Source organism: Pollicipes pollicipes, unplaced genomic scaffold, assembly GCF_011947565.3.
Source record: "Pollicipes pollicipes isolate AB1234 unplaced genomic scaffold, Ppol_2.1 Scaffold_4740;HRSCAF=5597_pilon_pilon_pilon, whole genome shotgun sequence".
Taxonomy (NCBI): Eukaryota; Metazoa; Arthropoda; class Thecostraca; order Pollicipedomorpha; family Pollicipedidae; genus Pollicipes; species Pollicipes pollicipes.
Window position 1 is genome coordinate 19,840,657 of NW_023596545.1, and position 22,371 is coordinate 19,863,027.

Genomic DNA, 22,371 nt, shown 5'->3' on the forward strand with positions numbered 1-22,371 from the left:
TTCCATATCCATGCCATTTGATGGCCATGTCCATTGCTCGCACTCGGGGCTCGCAGAAGATGGCGGATGTGAGTGCGATTATTTGTGCCAGTGCTTGTCCTTTAGTGTAGATTATGGAGTTGTACGTGTATTATGTTCTGTCTATTTTTTAGCGCGTTGTGATTCCTCATCTGTGGTTCTTAAAAAGGGTTGTGTCGTTAAAAGGCTCCTCTTCATGCGCCATATAAGTCGCGCCAAGTCTCAGGAGAAAATTGGGACTAAACGACCTTGGACTAAGTCAATGGCTATTTTCTCGGTTTTGTTGGTCTTATCACCTTTGAATGACTTTGATTTGATGATGTTAATATGATTTCCTGATGTGTGTTGGTTCAAGGATGTGATCATCATTGCATTATTATTTGCCATTAATGGATTATGTCCCACTTAGTTAAGTTTGAGGCTTGTTATGATTGATTGTAAACTTTGATGTGTTGTTCTAGCCATGAAGTATGCCATGTGGTTGTTGACACCAATCTTTACATGAAGTGTAGACAGATGCCATGCTGTAAATCATTATATTAAGTCAAGTACTATTGGCAGTGCAATGATATCACAGATTTTAGTACATATATGTCACAAATTTTTGCCCTCAGTTTGGTTCATGGTCACCACTAATTTTGTTTCTCAAAGAGGCTTTGTTTGAGGCAGTTATAATGCTCCAAAGGTAACTGCCATAAATGATGCTTCAAATGCATTGACACATAAAAGTTGTTTTGAAATGCAGCACAACTCATCCTGGCTTGGGTGTGGTGTGTGCAGGGGTAAGTTGTAGCATGCTTATACTGTATGGCCAACTGCTACAGTGGATTATTATAATACTGCCAATGCAAAGGTGGTGCCGCCCAAGCGGCTGAATATTGCCACACCTCGTCATTGCTACACTAGCTTATGTAATGTTGTACTGCCAATTTTCACAACTAAGATATGGTGAAGCTGTCAGGAAACCCTGCTTGACATGTGGCTAAATCAGTATATTGCACACATGCATGCATAATTTAAACATTTAACAGCCAGGGAGATTTGGTTTTTCAGTTCAATTGATGATTGACAACTTTTATAGGTCATATGGGTTAGGGTCTGCTGAAGGTCATGCTGTTTGAACCTTGATAATGCATGTCCCACAGCTTTGGAAGGCCTTCTAACACTTCCTGTGTGTGATAGTTTCCTGATTGGTGCAGCTTAGGTAGTTCTTGATAGAGGAGGGTAGACTGAAGGAACAATATGCTTCACTCTACAGACTTGCCTGACATATCACAGGTCATGTCTGTCAATGTCTACTTCCATCCATCACTTATATTTTTGTTGTCTATTCCACACTTGTTTTCCCCACTGTTACAGCATCTTTAGATCTTGGAATAAGAGGATGGGCCTGCAAAATGTTAAATTGACCCCTTTAGTGTCTGATTCAGGGTTTCTGTAGTTTTCTTCTTTTGTTAAATCTTGTAGCAAATCTAAAGTATAAGCTTCAGATATGTTGTATACATTCAGGACATTTCAGGTATACTGGGTGTCCCTATTTTCCTGAAATCCTTTTGGTGCATTAGTTCTGATGGGTTCAGAGCTGGGTTATGTCTATTCCACACTTGTTTTCCCCACTGTTACAGCATCTTTAGATCTTGGAATAAGAGGATGGGCCTGCAAAATGTTAAATTGACCCCTTTAGTGTCTGATTCAGGGTTTCTGTAGTTTTCTTCTTTTGTTAAATCTTGTAGCAAATCTAAAGTATAAGCTTCAGATATGTTGTATACATTCAGGACATTGCAGGTATACTGGGTGTCCCTATTTTCCTGAAATCCTTTTGGTGCATTAGTTCTGATGGGTTCAGACCTGGCTTACATGTGTGTACACCATTGCACATCTACCCTTTCAACCTCAATTCCCCATATATCACAGCTGTCCTATATTGCTCAGTTGGAACAATGGAGCTGTCTCTCCACTATTAGTATTTGACAATCATTCATGATGTAGCAATATCACAATTTTTAACATTTATCTGTGTGCCTATGGCCACTAATATGTGTTAAGCTGTGGAAGGCTTCTCATGATGAGTATGCATCTGTCCAGTGTGTGCCGATGTGTTGTCCATCTCTGCTGCACCCTGGCATCTGCCCAGCTGTCACAGACATGTCTGCTGTTACAGCCGTCGGTGGGCTGGTGCGAGCGGCTGACGCCGTGCGGGCACGCGCAGCCGTGGGCGCCGGCGCCAGAGCCGGGCGCCGCCGAGCTGTTGCCCGCCGAGCCGGATCCGGCCATTGAGCGCCTGCTGGCGCTCTACACCGGCGGCGGCAGTGGCCGGCTAGCCGACGACGACGCCGACGCCTCCCAGTCCAGCTCCGCCTCCGAGGAGATCCTCAGCAACCAGGTGAGGACGACGTGCGCCACGTGCAGACTACATGAGTGTTAACAGAAGTACAGACTACACAAGTGTGTTGCGCAGTGGCCGTGGTGATGAGCCCACCGCGCTGCGCATGGGCCGTGATGAACTCGCCGCGCTGCAGATGGGCCGTGATGATGGGCCCATTGCGCCGCGGATGGGCCGTGATGGTGAGATCGCCGCGCCGCGGATGGGCCGTGATGATGAGCTCTCCGCGCCGCGGATGGGCCGTGATGATGAGCTCGCCGTGCCGCGGGTGGCCGTGATGGTAGCTTGCCGTGCCGCCGATGGGCCGTGCTGACCACGCGCCGCCGGCCGCAGGACCTGACGCTGGACAAGGCTGTGATCGCACGGGACCTGCTGGGCGAGTTCGAGCCGTCCGGCTGGGACGGCGAGGCGGAGCCGGCGCTGCTGCGGCCGGAGCGTGCGCCACCCGAGCCCAGCCCACCGCCAGCCCCACTCTGGCGCAAGCCGGTGCCGCTGGGGCAGGCGCACCAGGCGCAGCTGCCGGCGAGACGGCGGCGCGCGCGACCGCCGTCGACACGACCCGCCGCCGACCGCCTGCTCTGGGACCCCAGCCGGCTGGCCGAACGCGAGGTCGAGCGGTACCAGCGCCGGCTGCGGCCGGCCGCCGACGGTGACACAGGCAGCGTGTCCGATCAAGAGCAGGTGAGACCCGTGACTGGAGCCACTGACCGAAGCACCGCCGCCGGAGGTGCTGCGCGAACGCCAGCGGAGGTGCCTCGCGCACGCCGGCTGAGGTGCCGCACGCACCTGGCTGAGGTGCCGCGCGCACCCGGCGGAGGTGCCGCGCGCACGCCGGCGGAGGTGCCGCACGCACCCGGCAGGGGTGCCACACGCATGAGGTGCCGCACGCACTCCGCACGCTGTGATGTGATTGCCGGGCAGGCCCGAACTGCGCACCTAGAGCACGCCGTTGCCGGGCGCTGAGCGTGCGGCAGACGCACAGCGCGCGTGAGGCGGTATTTTGTCTGTGCGACATTACTGACGGTGTGCGCCAACCCTGACCTCGGCCTGGTGTCCGCTGCAGGCGCTGTTCCAGCTGCAGGAGTGCGGCCACAACGTGGAGGAGGCGCTGCGACGCGTGCAGCCCGTGCAGCCGCGGCCCGCCGACCGGCTGGCGCTCTGGTCCGACGCCGAGTGTGAGCTCTTCGAGGAGGGCCTCCGCCTCTATGGCAAAGACTTTCACGCCATTCAGCGACAAAAGGTGCGTACCAGGTCCAGCTCGTCCGGCGGCGGTGAAGCGAGGTTGGGCTTCAGAGCACCGCGCCGCTCAGCCCGAAAGTTTGATGTTTGGCGACGCTGGCAACCGGGCGATCGCCACCTCCTGTTTTGGCCTATATATCGTGCCCTGTGAAGAAGCGTGGACATTTTTCTCATTGTCTAGTCTCAATAAGGCCACGAGCAACTTGATTGCTGCGTCGTGGTCGTGTTTTTTTTTCATTCTTTACGGACAGCTGATGTCGCGGTTTTCCGCGTGCCCAAGTTAACTTGTTTCAGTGTTGTCAAAGGTATTCATGACAAGAAAGCTGCTTTATGCTTCGCCGCTCATGTCCGATTAGGCTTGGCTATGGGCGGCCTTAGGGCGGATCAGTGTTTCACTTAATTCACAATAGTCTGTATAGCAACTAACAACCAGCAATTGCTGCGCGGATGCAGCTTTTTGGCCTGGACGACAATGAATGATGTCGTATGACTTTTGGTCTCTGTAGCGGAAGAGCCCCTTTGGAGAGGGGGGATGATCGTGATTTATCTCGCGTGTTTCCATGCAACACCGCAGGGTATCGTTGATTTTTGCCCGGAGTTACGGATCAGCTGCCCCACTCTAGCCGGCCGCCCCGGGTTGGTCTCATGTCCTCTCATCATTTAGTCATATTGATGTGTTCATGTAACAGCCTTGTTTCGCGTGGCCAATTTTAACATGTGTACGGTTTTTCATTTCGTAGGTGCGAACTCGCTCTGTCGGCGAGATAGTGCATTTCTATTACCTGTGGAAGAAAACAGAGAGACACAGGCTGTTCATAAACCAGAACCAGTTAGACAAGAGGAAATTCGGCCCGGAGCTGAGTGTGAGGTAAGAAGCGGTGGTGTGTAAGCATTGTAAGATTGTTCTGCCACAGCGGTCACATCTTTGAAACATTGGCGATTAAGTTGTAGCATGGATTGCAAGCCATTGTCATGTTTCGTATTGCCGTTTTCCACTGGCTGCACGTCATTACCTCATCTATGCCATAGTGCTGTGGCTGCCATACCGCTCCCGTGCCAAACGCAGCCCGTCACCGATTCGGTAGAGTGAGCTGTAGTCGCCAGCGGAGCGCAGTGAGGCCGCGCTGCCCCGCCGGGGTCTGACCGCCGCTCCCTGTCCGCCAGTGATGTACCGTCGTGCGCCACGGCCGGCGGCGCCGCCTCCTCCAGCCTGCAGATCGTGATGGCGCCCGACCCGTGGGAGCCGGGCCGCGGGGTCTGGCCGACCGAGCCGACCGACCTGCGGCTCTCGCTGGCCGCTGGCCCGGGCCTGGCCTCGCTGCTGGGCGGCTGTCCGCACCTGTTGTTGCCCTGACGCCGCCGCTGCCGCCGCCGGCTGTGATGCCCGCCGCGGCGCCGGCGGCCGGTCGCCTGCCGCACTCCCCGAGACCGTCTGTCCCGCCGGCGCGTGCCTGGGTGCGAGCGGCGTGCACCATTTGCAGTGTGCCTGTTTTGTATACGCTATTTTGTAATGTTGATGCGCGTTGTGCGACGGCTGTGCATCGAATGCACGCGACCGCCTCATGGCGAGTGCGCTGGCAGTGGAGGGCAACTGAACCGTGTGATAGAGGGCTATCTGAGATTGTGTCGTGTCAAAGGCTATGAGCGGTCCCTCCGCAGTGCGCAACCGGCAGCCCGGCTGGCTCTGCAGGGGGTTTGGCAGTGCTTTTTTAAGCAGGCCTGGCCCTGGAGTGCAAACGGCTCACCAGGACTGTTGTGTGGAGAATGGTAGTGCTCACGGCATGGAAAAGGTGCTGAGTGCCTGGTCAGAACGCTGCGGAATGAGACCCGGCCAGCATGAGTGATGTCAACCATAAGTTCCCGTACTGAGTGCTTTGTTAAGTAATTGTCGCAAGAGCATTGCAAATGTTCAGAAATCGTTGATGCTAGCGGTTTGTGTGGCATTAACTAATTGGTCTAGTGTAAGTCGGTTTTGAACTGATCCGTTGTGCGGGCTGGTTGCCCCCTCCCCCCTCCCCAGTATGGATGTGTTTAGCAGAACGCCTGGCGTGCTGCGGTGAACCAAGTTGTTCTAAACAGATTTGTGTAACCTGAGTAAAATTACCGTGCCCCCTGCTGCCCAGAGATTTAAAGTGCAGAGCGTACACCCGAATTGCAGCTTCTTCACTATGTTTGATCTGTTACATGTTTTTGTACCTCTGCAAATGCAATTATCTTTCAGAGCGAGTTGTTATGGAGAGCGAATGGTTCAACTTCAGCCGGAAATGCATGGCCGTAGCGCATACGTAAAGCGTTCAATACTGCCAGCCAAAAAGAATGTGGAAGAAGGCTGAGACGACGAAGAAGAAGAAAACCAAACACCAGTAACAACCGCTGAGCTCATGTGAGGCTCTGGCGCAGGCTCGGTGCCGTGTTGCTGGCTCAGGTGCAGTCCAGTCCTGGCCCAGTGTCGGTAAATTAGCTCATTTGAGGCTCTGGCGGAGGCTCGGTGCAGAGTAGCTGTCTCAGGTGCAGTCCGGTCTTAGCTCAGTGTCGGTAAATTAGCCCATGTGAGGCCCGGGCGCAGGATCGGTGCAGAATAACTGCCTCAGGTGCAGTCCAGTCTTGGCTCAGTGTCGGTAAATTAGCTCCTGTGAGGCTCTGGCACAGGCTTGGTGCTGTGCTGTTGGCTCAGGAGCAGTCCAGGCTCGGCCCAGTGTTGGTATTTTAGCTCATGTGAGACTGCAACTCAGGCTTGGCGCCGTGTTGTTGGTTCAGGAGCAGCCCAATCTTGGCTCGGTGTCAGTATATTAGCTCATGTGAGGCTCAGGCGACAGGCTCAGTGCCGTGTCGCTGGCTCAGGTCATTCTCCTCCGCCAACCCAGGCCAGCCTGAGGTGCTCGTTGGGTGGAGCGATCTGGCGGTCGATCCGGAGACGCGAAAAATGACTTGGATAAACAGCATGTTCTGCGTCAACCACCATCGGTGCAACACACGTCAGAATTCGGGTACAAGCAACAAGGCGATGTGGAATAGAAGGCGATTAAATCCTTCTTCGCGGTACGGACTTCTTGGAACGATTCGAACCGGCAGCTGCCCTCCACTCACCGGAAACAAGACGATCGAGTTGTTATTATTCTTGATATTCCATCTTGGGTTTTTCTTGACGCGGCAACACCATTATCCTGAAGACGATCGAGGGACACTGCGTGATACCTTTCTCGAATGAGGGGTCCGTCGCATGGATTAAACTGACACTAAGGATAGCAGGCCCGGCAAAGCCCCAAGATAATATCGTTTCTAGTCCACCTTTGTCATATTGCATTCAGTGATTTTCTGTCTGGTTTTACCACACGTGCAATAATCGCGCCCGCATGGAAGTAGGCACTGGGATCATTATTTTGGTGATGTTTCTGTCGGCTCGCGTAATGTAATCCTATCTCACGTATTTATTCAACGTCATCGTTGCGCCCCCCCCCCCCCCCCGCTCCTCCGCGCCCACACAGTTGATTGCCTCATGCTCACTCACCTCGTGGCGTTATCTATCACCGGCTCACACCCCATACAATCCGCCGTCGAGTATGTTCCCAGCTGACGTCGAGTCTCCCCGGACAGTGTCTGCCGCCCTCCGCAGGTGTCGGTCGGCGAGCTGGAGCCGTATGTTCCCAGCTGACGTCGAGTCTCCCCGGACAGTGTCTGCCGCCCTCCGCAGGCGTCGGTCGGCGAGCTGGAGCCGTATGTTCCCAGCTGACGTCGAGTCTCCCCGGTCAGCGCCTGCCGCCCTCCGCAGGCGTCGGTCGGCGAGCTGGAGCCGTATGTTCCCAGCTGACGTCGAGTCTCCCCGGACAGTGTCTGCCGCCCTCCGCAGGCGTCGGTCGGCGGGCTGGAGCCGTCCGCGCGGATGCCGCCGGCCGCCACGCTGCACAGGAAACCGCCAGGCGGTCAGACGGAGACGGGTCTCGACGCCGGCCAGGTAGACCACGGGCAGACGGGCCCCGACGCCGGCCCAGTACACCGTGAGGAGACGGGTCTCGACGCCGGCCAGGTAGACCACGGGCAGACGGGCCCCGACGCCGGCCCAGTACACCGTGAGGAGACGGGTCTCGACACCGGCCAGGTAGACCGCGGGCAGACGGGCCTCGACGCCGGCCCAGTACACCGTGAGGAGACGGGTCTCGACACCGGCCAGGTAGACCGCGAGGAGACGGGCTACGACACCGGCCAGGTAGACCGCGAGGAGACGGGTCTCGACACCGGCCAGGTAGACCGCGAGGAAACGGGTCTCGACATCGGCCAGGCAGACCGCGAGGAGACGGGTTACGACACCGGCCAGGTAGACCGCGAGGAGACGGGTTACGACACCGGCCGAGTAGACCGCGAGGAGACGGGTTATGACACCGGCCAGGTAGACCACGAGGAGACGGGTTACGACGTGTCGGCTTGCTTTGGCGTGTAGACTAACCTTACTGAGTGTAACTGTGCTCTACCTGAGTGAGTCTCGGATGTCCTCATTGCCTGTTTTGGGGGGATTTAGAACGCGGATTTGGCCAAGTTCTGACTCTGTGCGTGGTCACCTGACGTCTCCATAGTCCGTCTGGTGCACCGGCCGCCTGATAAGATGTCATGGTTGCACATTTATGAGATCAACACGGAAGTACGTGTTTTCCGTCGGCATCGTCTGACTCTTAACCGCCAACCTACAACGTACCTCCACCCAGCGTTACGACACCCGCCCAGTCCTTGCCCCAGCGTTACGACACCCGTCCAGTTCTTGACCCAGCGTTACGACATCCGTTCAGCCCATTCCGATCCCAGACTAAGCACGGCGCGGCCCCAGAGAGCAGTTCTCGCCACACGGGCGCCGTGCTCTCCAGTTCGATACATGGACGGCTGGGTGTGAACGGTAAGACAACACCGCATATTGACACCCAACCGACAGGGGCTTGGGCAGACAGCCGTCACCACGGCGTTCATAGAGACCTTCCTTAACAAGCAAAACATTTGACGGCAAAAGTGGGTCTGTCAACAAATTAATCATAATTGTATCAATCCCGAAGTCTGCATGGTTTGACACATTTGAAATTGTGAAGGATCATTCCTCCATCTGTTGGCAGTCACCACGGAAGCAACCTTCGCCAGCGGTTTGGTGGACTGCTAATTTCACCCGTCAGCGGGTTCGGTTCATCAGAAAACTGAGCTCCGGGCATCGGATATTAGCGCCAAGCACCCAAATGAATCAAATACGGGCAACGAAAAACGGATAATGTATTCTGGAATGGTACAAAATACCGTTAACAACGCGAGTTTGCAGCGCCCTCGACCGCTGAGTCGCCAAACAAGTGCATTTCACCCGCATGTCACGATCCGAAATGGCCAGCAATCCACATCGCTATAATCCCGTATATAAAGCTAGTTGCATGGCTACATAAGTTTGGTCCGTACAGGGCGACCAGCCGCCTGGGCGGTTGTCTTGAGCGGCGTCTCCCTGGTCACGCCGCCACTGGGACGAGCTCACGAGCCCCAGGGAAGCGCAAGGCACACTCCCAGCCGCCATCACTGCAGACGAGACATAGTCGCGCGCACCATCTGACCACCTGCCCTGGGAGCGGCGAAGGCCGGCGCTGGTTTACCGCACGACGCCGCGCCACACACGCCACACTAAAGTACACAGCACACTGTTCCTGGCAATCACGTCAAGCGAACGGCCGGTCACTGCGGATCTCATGCGGAATAGGTCTGGAGTAACACACCAGCGCCACGGCGGGACTTGCCACAGTGGCCGTAATCTACCGGGTAATCACAGGTGTCCGTTGGAAGGGAGGAAACTGAGGCTGCGTCAGGCCGCAGGGAGTAATAAGACAAGTCATCAGTTGGTCATTGGAGTACGCCATTGGGAGTACTGAGTAACAGGATTGCAATATGTCTTCACGTTCCACAAGGTGAACAATTAACGCGACAGTATCTTCTGCTCGCTTTCTTCGAACTGGACTGGACACTCGCTGCCAACACACCGGTGCCAGCCGCGGGCGTGGGCGCGGGCGCGGGCGCGGGCGCGGGCGCGGGCGCGGGCGCAGCGCCGCCGTCAGCGGGCCGGCAGCAGGCAGGCGTCGCACAGGTCCATGGCCGAGTCGTACTGTTCCACCTGGATGGTAGTGTGGGCGATGCCGTGGCGCAGCCGCAGCAGCGCCAGCGCCGTGCGCAGCACCTGGTCGCTGTCCGCGCCCGTGTCTGCCGGCGACAGCGGACGGCACGTGACGACACGGCAGTTATCATTCGGAGCGACACACGGGACAGCAAGCCTTTGCGTGGGCTGGGACATGGAGCGATACTGTGGTGGTCGTATACTGGCCATGGCCGGCGATGCAATTGCGCATGGTATGCGAGAGCTGTGCCATCTACCACATCCGAAAATCCGTGATCAATCTGCGAGAATGAGTTAAGCCCTACGCGTGCTCCACTTAAACCGATCCCAAGCAGCAAATCCTGCCAACGCCACCTCGTTCAAAGCAGAACTTTTAAATGTATAACTGCCGTAGCTTTTAATTTAGTCACATCCTTCGACAGATTCCATTGACGTCCGCAGACCGCGCTACACGTCTGACGGCGATTCTGGAAGGCGCCGAGCCTGAGCGGCGGTGCGTAGCGTTCAGCGCGTCAATGCAAAGATCAACATTGGTGTTGTTTAACACATCGAGCGCCTCACGTGAACAACCGTTGCACATGGCTGGGGCACGCATCTCCTAAGCAGAGCCTCAGCACCCCACGATACTGGCTATGGAGTACTAAAATGCAATAAATGAAAAGTGCGGCAGCGAAAAAAGATAATCCGGAACTTAAATTCAAATAAACAAAAAAAAATGGCCTAGCCAGGTACGCACCCCGTCCATATAGTTCATCACAACAGTCGGTCGCAGTGAAAGGTCAGTTCAGCCCGTCCTTCCCCGCATGCCGACATTGAGGGGCACAAAACTGGCGGCGGTCAATGCTACGCTCAGCTGCGGCGCCACCGCCAGGGGCGCTGTGCGCCGGCCGAGCCGTCTGCCAGCGGAGCGCTGCCGCATGGGGCGCCCCCCACATCAGCCACGCGACATCGGTGCGAGACGGAGCAGCCCTGTGCGCCGGCCGAGCCGTCTGCCAGCGGAGCGCTGCCGCATGGGGAGCCACCCACATCAGCCACGCGACATCGGTGCGAGACGGAGCAGCCCTGTGCGCCGGCCGAGCCGTCTGCCAGCGGAGCGCTGCCGCGTGGGGCGCCCCCCACATCAGCCACGCGACATCGGTGCGAGACGGAGCAGCCCTGTGCGCCGGCCGAGCCGTCTGCCAGCGGCGCGCCGGCGCGTGGGACCGTCAACAGAGAGCGCCATGCGCCGGCGTCAGCGGTCGCAGGGTCGTGCCTCGAACGTGGGCTTTGGCGCGGCGACCTTAGCCTGACCCGCGACCGCAGTCGTTGAGGACACGACCGCGGACTTGCGTGTGAAGACGGCGTCTTCAGCGTAAGCTGGCCACGCCATAGCCGGATGAGGCTCGCCAACAGAAGTCGTTGAAATGGCATTACGAATCGTGTCGTCATGGGGCCATTGCAGGAAACGAAGCGGCACCCTGCCACTGGGAGCCGCCGCGTCACACGCAGCCACATCCTGGACGCAATCTCGCCAGCTTCCTCTCAAGCCCAAACCAGCGGTGATGCAGCGCTGGTCGTGAACGTCGCGTCTTTTGTTCGCAGCGCGAACTGAATCGAATGCAACCAGCGCGTACCGTCATTCACAACTGAGTCGTTATAGCAACTGATGCACGTAATGACTATGAACATTTATGCCACGCAACCTTTACCCCCGGTTTTCGTGAAAAGGACGCCTTTAACCAATTGGCGATGTACAGTTCAAACATTATGGGGAAAGGGAACAAAAGCTCATGTAAATATGCTATTCTTTTGCTACGGTCGTGGGGTCATACCTTTCATTCAAGCCGCCAGAGCTACACATCTGCCTGATAATGATGAAATTAAAGTTACCTGTGATACACACAAACCTTGTAGATGTTTCCCGGAAACAGAGCGCACATCCCACATCCCGATATGCCACACACGACAGTAGGACCTACATCAAAACAGAGCGTACATCCCACATCCCGATATGCCACGCACGGTAGTAGGACCTACATCAAAACAGAGCGTACATCCCACATCCCGATATGCCATACACGACAGTAGGACCTACATCAAAACAGAGCGTACATCCCACATCTCGATATGCCACACACGACAGTAGGACCTACATCAAAACAGAGCGTACATCCCACATCCCGATATGCCACGCACGGTAGTAGGACCTACATCAAAACAGAGCGTACATCCCACATCCCGATATGTCATACACGACAGTAGGACCTACATCAAAACAGAGCGTACATCCCACATCTCGATATGCCACACACGACAGTAGGACCTACATCAAAACAGAGCGTACATCCCACATTTCGATATGCCCCAAACGACAGTAGGACCTACATAAAAAAGGCTGTGAAAGACTCCTTAAACCTTTTTCAATACGCTAAGCGGGAAATTGAGTGAAATGAGATGATATCAGTACTGCCGGCACCATACCATAGCGTGATGACAAACAAAAGTGAACATGCTGTAAGGGTTTATAGAAAAAACCCACACCCAAGCAATCTGTTGACATATATGACTACCATGAACCAACACGTGCTACTCGCACTACCATATGACTGAACGCACTACCATATGTACTGAACGTCTTCGCCCAGCGCAACATAGCTCACCTTTGGCAAGATGGGCCGAAATGGCGTTACGGTCCACACTCAGCGACCATATATTCAGGTCGTGAACCTTAATGACACCTTCGATGCCCTCCAGGTCACGCTGTACAGCGCTGTGGATCAAACAAGACGGGTCACAACCCGCAATGACAACACACAGACGGAGCCGCCGCCGCCGGAAGCTCGGCAGCTGCCGGCCAGCTGCCAGTCAGCTGAGACGAACGTCCTCCATACACGGCAGCACTCGCGGGGGCACGCCGCATCCCCGAGCCGCTGATCACGGGCAGCCAGCAGAGGGCGCCTCTCAGAGGTCAGCCGGCTTGCATTACACCGTCGTGTCGGCGCTGGTTCGCCTAGGACGTCGCACAGCATATGTAAATGATGAAGACGAACACCGACCTAAGTCAGCGGTTTTCCTGCCGTTAATGTTAATCACATAGGTCCGCCGTCCCCCATTAGGGACAAATCCACTGGCGTCACAAATATCACGAGTCTCCTTTTTCAAACGCGACGCGTGTCCTCACGCCCTTTTTCAGCGACTGTATTGGCCATATTAGTGGTCAGAGGCCATGGTGCACCGGGAATACGACGAGTCTGCGAGGACAAGCCGAGGTAGAGGCGCGGCTTGTGCTGGGCGCGACGCAGGGCGGCTATCCCCGCTCAGCAGCACACCGTCACGTGCCTGCACAGGCCGTAACCACGTAACCACGCATCGTAACTGCGCATCCCCGACTCCGTAACCACGCAGTGACCGATCTACTGTCGGCGACTCGCAGACTCGACGTCAGGCCGGCTCTCGTCACGCGATCCCCAGCCACGCCCATGGCCCGCCGGACGGGACCCCACGGCCGGCCCGGGTCACGCTGCTCACCTGTACTGGACGTCAGCCGGGGTCCCCTCCATCAGGATCTGCGTCGCGTCTCGCATGACGCCCACAGTGGTCGCCATCACGATGGCGGAGAACAGGAGCGTGCAGATGGGGTCGGCTATCTCCAGCCCCGGCTGCGGCAGACAGAGGGACACCGCTCAAGCTCTACGCGCCACTGACAGACAGGCGCCGCCGCCGCAGCAGCCAGCGTCTCCCCCTCGCAGACCCGGTGCCCAGACGGAGCTGGTGAGACGCGTCACTAACAGACGGACGCCGCCGCCGCAGCAGCCAGCGTCTCTCCCTTGCAGACCCGGTGCCCAGACGGGGCTGGTGAGACGCGCCACTGACAGACGGACGCCGTCGCCGCAGCAGCCAGCGTCTCCCCCTCGCAGACCCCGTGCCCAGACGGGCTGGTGAGACGCGCCGAGCGACGCATCACTGACAGACGGACGCCGCCGCCGCCGCAGCAGCCAGCGTCTCCCCCTCGCAGACCCCATGCCCAGACGGGCTGGTGAGACGCGCCGAGCGACGCGTGGATTCAGGCGACGTTAGCGCCACGGTCGCCGATGTGCTCCCACCCCCTGCTTATGCATCACGGACAGCGGAGCCCTGCGCCTCACATGGAGGGTGAGCGTGAGGGTCGGCGCGCAGTGCGAAGCATGCCGTCAGACCAGCTCGGCCGCCTTCACTTCAGCGGCTAACTGGTCGTCACCGCTCAGAACGCGCTAGTGACCAAACCGCAAATCAGTGGCAAACCTACGATTAGCGGCGCAATTACTTTTCTTGCGCCTAAAACGCGGTCATAGGGTCTACCCAGCAAAACAGCCACCAAGCGAACCGATCTGATATCTTTACCTTATCAAAAAAGACGACGCGATCACCACCGCCTTTTCAAAAACGCGCCGTACGCCCATCACAGACCAGAGGCCCCTCCCCTAACCCCCCCCCCCCCCCCCCAACGACCTCACAGCGACCGGCCGGCTAGTCCCGTCGCGCCTCCTGACCTTGAACTTGATGACGAGCGCCGCCACCAGGACGCCGATGCTCTGCAGCAGGTCGCCCAGCACGTGCACGGTGGCGGCGCGCACGTTGATATTCTGCGCCGCGCCGCCGTCTCCGTGGCTGTGGCCGTGGTCGTGGCCGCCCAGGCCGTGCGAGTGGCCGTGTGAGCCGGAGCCGAAGCAGCGGCCGTGCAGCAGGCCACCCATACTGCAGCAGAGCCGCCGGCTCGGTCAGCCGCCGCGGCGCCGCCGGGAGAGCGGCCATGCCGACGCCGCTCACCAGGTCAAGGCCAACGGCTTAAGGCCAACGGTTTACGTACCAGAGCACCAAGCTTGCTGCGCCCACAACCTTGAGCGCATCGGTCAAGGGTACCGCAACGGTATACTGCAAATGTAACCATGACGCAATCGACAGTACAACACGCCTTCATGTCGCCAAGCAAACGGTGCATCCAGAGCTGCCCTCCGCCGAGACACATCCCCCTCGACTTAGCTCAGCCCAGCGCACGGCCACGTGCCGTTACAATGAGCCCCGCCGTTCGCTCCCAGCTGGGGGCACGTGCGGGCCGGGATGCGCCCGTCCGCCGCCGCGCTGCCGCTCACTGACACGATGTTGACGAGCACGCCGACGCCCGCCACGATCAGCATCGTGTCGGCATCCACGTCGTAGTTGCCATGAACCATCCGCTCGACGGCCATGTAGACCAGCACAGCGGTGACGATCCAGATGGTGAGCACCGAGATCACCGCGCCCAGCACCTCTGCCGACGGAGGAGCGCGTGATGTGCGACCCCTCAGGGGCGTGGGATCACCGCGCCCAGCATCTTTCCCGACGGAGGAGCGCACGGTGAGTGACCTCAGGCGCGCGGTATCACTGCGGCCAACGCCTCTTTCGACGGAGGAGCGCGCGTTGAGTGACCCCTCGGGGCGTGGCCGGCACATAGTGCGTACTTCAGGGGAGGCCGTGATACAGCTGGTACGTGGCGGTCACACCGCAGGACGAAGGGTCCCGGGACGTGTGCAGCTGCATGGCTGCAAGATAGCCACATTCCTGACAAGCCGTGGTATTGACCCAGTGCGGGGAGAGCCGCCGCGACACGGACGAGCGGAACACGCCATGCCTTTCCGGCTGCGAGAGGGATAGACCGTCGCACGATGACCCGGTTCAGACAGGGACCGTTCCTGTGGAGTTGCCTCACGACGTTTACAAATACAAATACAAAACCAGTGGCGCACGTGGATGGGCGGTACCTTCCAGCAGCCGCGAATTGCAGACATTCAGCCGCCTAAGGAGCTGGCTGCAAAGGCCGGCCCGTTTCTAGGGATGGATCCGAAACTGAGTAGTATGGCCGGCACAAACAGGACCGGAGATTACACGCCACGGACGCCAGTCACCCAACTGAACCGCACTTGCCGTCGGACAGTCCGACGGTCCGACCGCAAGATCCGGTCAAAGCCGGCCAGCGCCATGGGAGCGCTGGTCCTTACCAGGTCAGGGCGACACAAAACCGGTCAGCCGCCCGCACCGGACACCGTCGCCCTCGATTCGCCTCTCTCTACGTGCGCCGAGAGGTGGCAGACGCGAATGAGCTGTCTCCGGAGGGCGGACAATAACAATGCAGTCGCCTCCCTCGCATACGGTACAAACCGGTCCAAAGGACGCGTGCAAGAACGATGCAGACGTGCCATAAAAATGAGTATTCTTTTCTGACAAGACCTTGAAGCGCTAGCGATCGCGTGACTGTGTCGAGCATAGGCCGGGCCGTGCCAAAAGCGCACGTCAACTGTCATAAGGTCAAGCTTCTGGTTTCAGTTTCACTGAACAACACATTACAAGTTTGAGCTGCAAAATGAGCCATGCATGACCCAGCCAAGTGTCGCCAACAGCCAGAGCATTGTAAGGCAAAGGCCTGAGGTTGCCTTCCAACTAGTACATTGGGCTGGTGTTGTATCAGGAACCAAAATAAATGGCATGTGTCCACAGGCTGGTGGTCATTTGAGGTTCAGAGTTCATCACGTTAAACTTTTAAAGCACATCCAAGCATGTGCTAGGCCAGCCAAGATCAAGGCCTTGGGTGTGCCAAAATCTACAACCAAATCAAAAACACTGCAAATATGGTAATTTGTTTGGCCAAAATTGACCCAACCCAAGAAATCAACTGCTGCAAGACATGACTAGAATACATCCAAATGCATGTTTCAGAGCTCATACCACACATGATTAATCTCTCCCTTGTAGTAAATAAGGTGTGGAACGAGATGGCCGTACCAATTACTCTGCTTATGACATGGAACATTCCAAAACCATTGGAGGAGTAAAGGTTCAGCCCACAACAAGGGCCATGCATGGTGCAAGGTCAGAGCAGATGCATGTGGAGCATGTGGAGGCATCTCAGAACCATTGCCCCCTATAGACATGAGCAGCCATTGTACAACCCGCACTGCCCCAGCAGTATCAGACCTCTCACTATGCCTGGATAGAGCCATCACAACTACTAGCACAACCAAATGTGGCCCTCATGATTTGTTTAACAACATCCCATCCCCCTCCCCTCCCCAGTACCTGCAGGACCACAGACCGATCCCCACATGCTGAACAGCATCCAAGGAGCCTCACCAGCACGGTAGAAGCCAAAGGTCATCTTGCGGGTGGGGTGCCGCATTGACATCCAGATGGCAAACATGGAGAGCAGGAAGCTGCCAAAATCACTCAGCAGGTGTGCCGCATCTGACATCACTGCCAGGCTGTTGGCCAGGTAGCCACCCAGCCACTCAGCTAACTGAGGGTCAGGGCACATATATCTGACATCACCACCAGGTTGTTGGCCAGGTAGCCACCCAGCCACTCATCCAACTGGGGCGCAAGGCACAGATATCTGACATCACCACCAGGCTGTTGGCCAGGTAGCCACCCAGCCACTCAGCTAACTGGAGGACAGGGCACATACATCTGACATCACCACCAGGCTGTTGGCTAGGCAGCCAGCCAGCCACCCAGCCAACTGAGAGTCAGAGCACAGATATTATTGTCATCTGGGGGTCAGGGCACAGATGCATATAGGTGCCACAGTGAAATAAACTCAGCCCATCTACAGTTTTTAAGTTCTTCATAAATTATAAGCTCAATGAGTACTACATGCAAGAGATGACAAATCATCAAGTTCTTTTCATCTTCACATATGCTAGCCTTACTGTGCCAACTGGCCATTCCCACAAAGGTAGCAGGCACACAATGCTTTATATCCACAGAAGCTGAGTGCGTTGAAAAACCCCAAACACGAAGTCATATGCACCAATGGAATACCCCATGAATGTATATCTTTGCTAAAAAGAATATACCACCTGAGAGTACACTCACCATAAACAAGAAGCAAAAGCCAGATGTGAGCTGCCAGCCTGATGACAGCCTCCCGTCTGCTACATTTGGGTGGTGCATGTCCATGACAATGCAAGTCCCCCAGGTTTTGTTGGAGTTCTTGAACAGTTGCCTCCTCCTGCCAAAGACACTGACTGCTGAAACTCCAATGCACTGTGGATAGTTAAATGGGTCAATTTTTTAAAGCCAACATAAGAGTGCAAGTAACAATGTGTGTAGGATCCTGCTTAACCAACAGGCATTAAGTGTAAACCTTGGCCTAGAAACATAAATGTTTACAGCAAATGAGAGATTAATCTAATCACATGCAGTGATGCAATACAAGTTCTCTAGAAGTAAAAAGCAGCATAACACTGACTCTTCAAGGCACACAATACACAAGTGTAGCTGCTATACAGCTGACCAACCTGAATCAGTGCTTCATAGCCATGGTTAACATGATTAGGAGCCATGTGAAAGCCCCCCAAGAACTCTTGTCCGAATTGGCTGATTATGTGTGCACATCGGCTTTGAAAACAGCCTGCAAGAGCTGCACATTACTGATTGTCCCCGAAGCACCCGAGGATCTTCATCATCCAAGGGCATTGTCACTTGTGTTGCAGAAAAGTCCAGGATTGGATCATCATCACTGCTGAGGCTTGAGTCAGGCCTCTCTGTGGCCTTGTTTTTATCATCAGCAGACATATTTTAACCAACTACAGCAGTGTTGCAGGTTGTGCTGTACTTTTTGTATGACAAACGACCACGCATGCCAGCTTGCAACAGGCCGTGGGAAAACTAGGACATTCTGCTGCGTCAATGAAGGAGAATCACACTTCTTTCTCCCAAAACATCCTGCAAAATAAAGCTTTCCCTGATTTCACAATGAATGGTGCTGTTCACTTATCATATCACAATGCGTAAATACAGAAATCAAGCGGAATGCATCCCAACTGCGAATGCCAATCCCCACTCTCTCCCTGTCACCCCGGCCACCGCAAGGCACGCAAACAATGCACTAAGTGCAACACTGGGCACTCCGAGGTTTTGTCTAGTAGGTATCAAAGTACAACAAGCATGCCAGGATCGGAATTAAGACCAAATTTAGAGTAGTATACTAAGAGTTGGCAATGCGGTATTGGCGGCATCTTTGGTGTGGTTGCGACGATTAAGTGTGATCGCCTTTTCATTCACAGAAAACGCTTGAAATCAGGTTAGCGTTCGGTGTAGTTGGAGGGCTTGGGTCGGACTGCCTTCAAGTAATTTTATATGCATGCACGTTACTACACGAATAGCTATGTACAGTATGACAGTGACTTCCGGCTGTTGAGTGCTGCATGATAAGTGGCTGGTCAATGTCTTCTAATGTGTATCGATACTGGGGTTGAAAATCTTCAGGCTTACAATATATCATGGGTTGTTGTTCAATTAGTACTTGAATATTCAGCATTTGATATCACAACAGCGCAAAATTATCTACAGAGGTGTTACCTTGTTATAATTTGCAAAATATGTCAAATAGCAAGGATATTAAGTCTGCATGGCTTGATGATCACCTTGGTCCTTTTGTCGAGAAATAAATGGCAATATAAGAAAGTGTAGGTGTCTGTCATGACATTTGATTGTGCACACACCTGTTATGATATTTACCAAAGGAGTTTAGCAGCCTGCATGGCTGTAAGCAGGCCATCTGATATAAAAAATGGGGAGTTCTGAGATAATGCATCCTTTTTGAACTTGTAAAGTTCTGTGATTTGTAGATCAGGATTATCAATTTGCTCAAAACTTTTGGTGGACTGCACTGAGGGCCTGCCCACCTAATAGTCTCAAGGCCTCAACTCCACCCAATGTGTGTTCCTCATCAGGTTTGGAACACCCCATTTGACCAAATGTTATTTTCATTGTGTAGTTTTGTTTTATTCATCCATAATCAAGCCAAGGGCATTTTTTCTTATTCGGTTTTACTGTTCAGTCCCAGCTTACTCATTTTGAAAAACTATGCCCCTGAGTCCAGTCATTGCCAGCAAGAAATGCCCAACATAGGCGACCATTTTGTGATGTTTATATTTCACCTTAGTTTTTGTAACATTCCACCATCAATACTGGAAGGAGGAGATCTATGTTTTAAATTATGAGGCTTGGTGGCCAAAAGGATAATGTGAGTGGTTATTTTCAGCCACCAATTGTCTATTGGGCAGCTTTTCTAATGTGAAACCTAGCTTTTGGGGCTTAGTTCTGCAGTGTGGCTCACAGTATAACATCTGTATTCTCCTTGTGCCAAAAATGTTCCTTTGAATGTTTTTAGGGAGCATAGTCACAGGTCACGGGTGTTTCAGGTGCTTTAGGTGATTCAGATCATCCAGAGAAGTCTTTTAGATCTTTGCATTTTAGGGCAACTGTTCAGTACCAGCTCGTCATCATGGCCCTTGCCGTTATCGGTACGATGTTAACCGTCCTGTTGGCAACCACAACTGCCTTCCAAGCAGGTGTGTATCTTTCTGCTCATTAGTGGTGGTGCGGGCCCCAAGTGGAAGATGGGAGTGGATTTAATTCGGAGAACCACGCTTTTGTGCACTTTTGGGATACATTTTGCCAATTTTCCCAGCAAAGTACCCCCACCCCCGAACTTATTTTGCGGAACAACACCCCTTTTCTCAAGGCCCAAGAAGCAGACGTCCATGATGACAGACTATCCAAAGGAGCAGAAGGGAAGGGTGGGGGAGAGATTCTTCAGTGCTCAAGATCATTGTTTGTGGTTATGACACGCCATCTGCCCGCGGACCCACAACCGATAGCCAGCGCATTTGATGTTCGGACACCCAGGCGGGCACAGCGTCTTGTATTCGTAACGCAGTGACAGCTTTCTGCGCGCGTGTGCGACGCACTTGTGGAGTCGATGCAGGAGATAGTTCGGCAGCGCCGTGACAGGCCAATACATCCACTGTCCAGATCCTTCGGCACGTCGGTTGACGACCAGAACCTCAACATCGAAAGAAAGAATCGTACCGGCGTCGCGATAGCGATCCGTTTACGCCGGTCCCACTCTGTTGGCATGCAATGCGGACGCCTGTACAGCACAAACAGGGGCGGATCCCGGATTTTGTGAAAGTGGGGAGCACAAAACACTGGGCCCCGTAGTGTTTGGGGCCACCTCTAAAACTATCCTTGCATTCCAAGCACACAATTTGTAGATATATATATATATATATATATATATATATATATATATAGGTATGTATGTATGTATGTTAAATATAATGGGAACCGATCTTACTGTGCGCAGCCCTATAAAGCTAGGCGTGCTACGTGTGCACATGCATGGAGCTCACTCATTTTCTACAGATTATGTTAGATCACGTGATTTTGAAGCCGACTGTTTCGGAAAAACAGGCACAATAGACTCAAGTTGGCTGCTAAATACCATCAAAACAAAGAATGAACTTCATTTCTAGCTTATTTACGGATAGTCAACGGGACCATATAATGATCTGATAGCTGATGATTAATGCATATTTTTTCGCTGCTACAGAGGAGTGCATAATATCCTAACATTCAAAATATGTTAAGTACGTCATGTGCAATTATAAGAAGTCATATACTAAATAACCAAGGAAAATGACACGCACGACGTCGGCGGCACGCAAAATTACGTTCAACAATTGTGCGCAAATATTCATCGGCGGATATCCGACGTCTGCTCTAAGGCTAAGGCAGCATTGCCAATAGGGATGAAACCTGAGTGGTCATGGATGCCGCAGGAAGCGAACAAACAAGCTACTGTCAACAAGTACAGGGTCATCAGAGCAAGCAAAAAAACAAAACAAAAAACGGGGTGCCGGTAGTGTAGTGGTTAACGCGTCCGCCTTAAGCACTGCACGTTTGGTAAGCCAGAGGTACGGGGTTCGATTCCCCGCGGTGCCCGCCCTTCCTGCCAGGGTGAGAGGCGGGCGACGCCATATAGCCTCAGCAGCTGAGTGCGTCGTAAAGCCTCAATGACATGACATCACACACACACAAAAAAAAACTAACGTGTGTCCCTTAGCGACATGTAGTGCCCCGGCAAACTGACATTCAAGGCCCCGGCCAGAGCACGGGACCCTCTGAGCAAAGGGGAACTACCCAGTACCATGAATTAATACCACTGTGCAATCAAGAGCACCCGGGCAGGTTGACAGCAAGAATCTTGACAGGAGCGAAGAGTCTTCCAATATTGAGGTCAAAGGGAAGGAGCCCTAAATCAAACTGGAGGGCCCCTGAGCATCGAGTGTCTCGGTGCTTTACCACATGTAAGCTCCAGCAACAACACAAGGCCCACCGAGCAAGTGAAAAGAACCCGACACTAATATGAGCCCTTGAGCAACTGAGCCCCTGGCGTATGAGGCCCCGGAAAAGGCATACAAAGCCTTTCGGAAGAACGGGAAAAAAATTTGTGGAGGAAAGCCTGCTCGATCAAGGCATGGAAGCAGATAGCGTCCCAACAGCAGCATTGGGCCATACGAGAAAATGCAGAGATCAAGGCCAACGTGGAAAGCTTATTAGCGATCGGATTGACCCGGCAAGTGGCCATATAGGGTCTGGACAACGGCGTAATGTCTCTGGACAGCGTAATGGACCCCGATATTTCCCCAAGCAACACCTCAATCAGCAAAGGATTAACTTAATGTGCTTATGAACCCTTTACTTTTGCCAGGAACCGTTCTTCGTCTGTAGGCCCAAAGATGCTCCATTGTGTTGTGTAATGTTTTGCTAG

The 22,371-nt window shown here is 54.3% G+C and overlaps 2 protein-coding genes across 6 annotated transcripts in view; one reads left to right on the plus strand and one right to left on the minus strand.

Annotated features, from left to right (window-relative positions):
• Nucleotides 1-26: 26 nt before the first annotated feature.
• LOC119098033 (mesoderm induction early response protein 2) lies at nucleotides 27-7,292 on the plus strand. The gene is made up of 7 exons (XM_037220963.1): nucleotides 27-68; nucleotides 2,180-2,401; nucleotides 2,735-2,898; nucleotides 2,992-3,082; nucleotides 3,465-3,682; nucleotides 4,805-4,895; nucleotides 7,254-7,292. The coding sequence occupies exons 1-7, from the start codon at nucleotides 27-29 to the stop codon at nucleotides 7,290-7,292; spliced, it is 867 nt and encodes a 288-aa protein (XP_037076858.1).
• Nucleotides 7,293-8,867: 1,575 nt separating this feature from the next.
• LOC119098457 (zinc transporter 2) overlaps nucleotides 8,868-22,371 on the minus strand; it is a 36,875-nt gene continuing 23,371 nt past the window's right edge. Inside the window, exons 1-9 of one of the 5 annotated variants that reach the window (XM_037221374.1) lie at nucleotides 18,740-18,754; nucleotides 18,050-18,476; nucleotides 17,625-17,760; nucleotides 16,884-17,046; nucleotides 14,874-15,027; nucleotides 14,270-14,474; nucleotides 13,269-13,399; nucleotides 12,401-12,510; nucleotides 8,868-9,847 (exon numbers count right to left, since the gene is read on the minus strand). In XM_037221374.1, coding sequence (XP_037077269.1) covers nucleotides 9,702-9,847; nucleotides 12,401-12,510; nucleotides 13,269-13,399; nucleotides 14,270-14,474; nucleotides 14,874-15,027; nucleotides 16,884-17,046; nucleotides 17,625-17,708 — 993 coding nt within the window. In that variant the 5' untranslated portion in view covers nucleotides 17,709-17,760; nucleotides 18,050-18,476; nucleotides 18,740-18,754 and the 3' untranslated portion in view covers nucleotides 8,868-9,701. Of the gene's footprint in view, nucleotides 9,848-12,400; nucleotides 12,511-13,268; nucleotides 13,400-14,269; nucleotides 14,475-14,873; nucleotides 15,028-16,883; nucleotides 17,047-17,624; nucleotides 17,761-18,049; nucleotides 18,477-18,594; nucleotides 18,624-18,652; nucleotides 18,663-18,739; nucleotides 18,755-22,371 lie in introns of those variants that run through there. The other 4 variants (XM_037221375.1, XM_037221376.1, XM_037221373.1 and 1 more) reach the window with 4 other exon arrangements.

Bases quoted from the DNA above. Each gene is read 5' to 3' on its own strand.
- LOC119098033 (XM_037220963.1), top strand. From the start codon at position 27: ATGTCCATTGCTCGCACTCGGGGCTCGCAGAAGATGGCGGAT. The intron at 69-2,179 runs GTGAGTGCGATT...CTGCTGTTACAG, and splicing joins GCTCGCAGAAGATGGCGGAT to CCGTCGGTGGGCTGGTGCGA. The intron at 4,896-7,253 runs GTCTGGCCGACC...CGCCCTCCGCAG, and splicing joins CGTGGGAGCCGGGCCGCGGG to GTGTCGGTCGGCGAGCTGGA.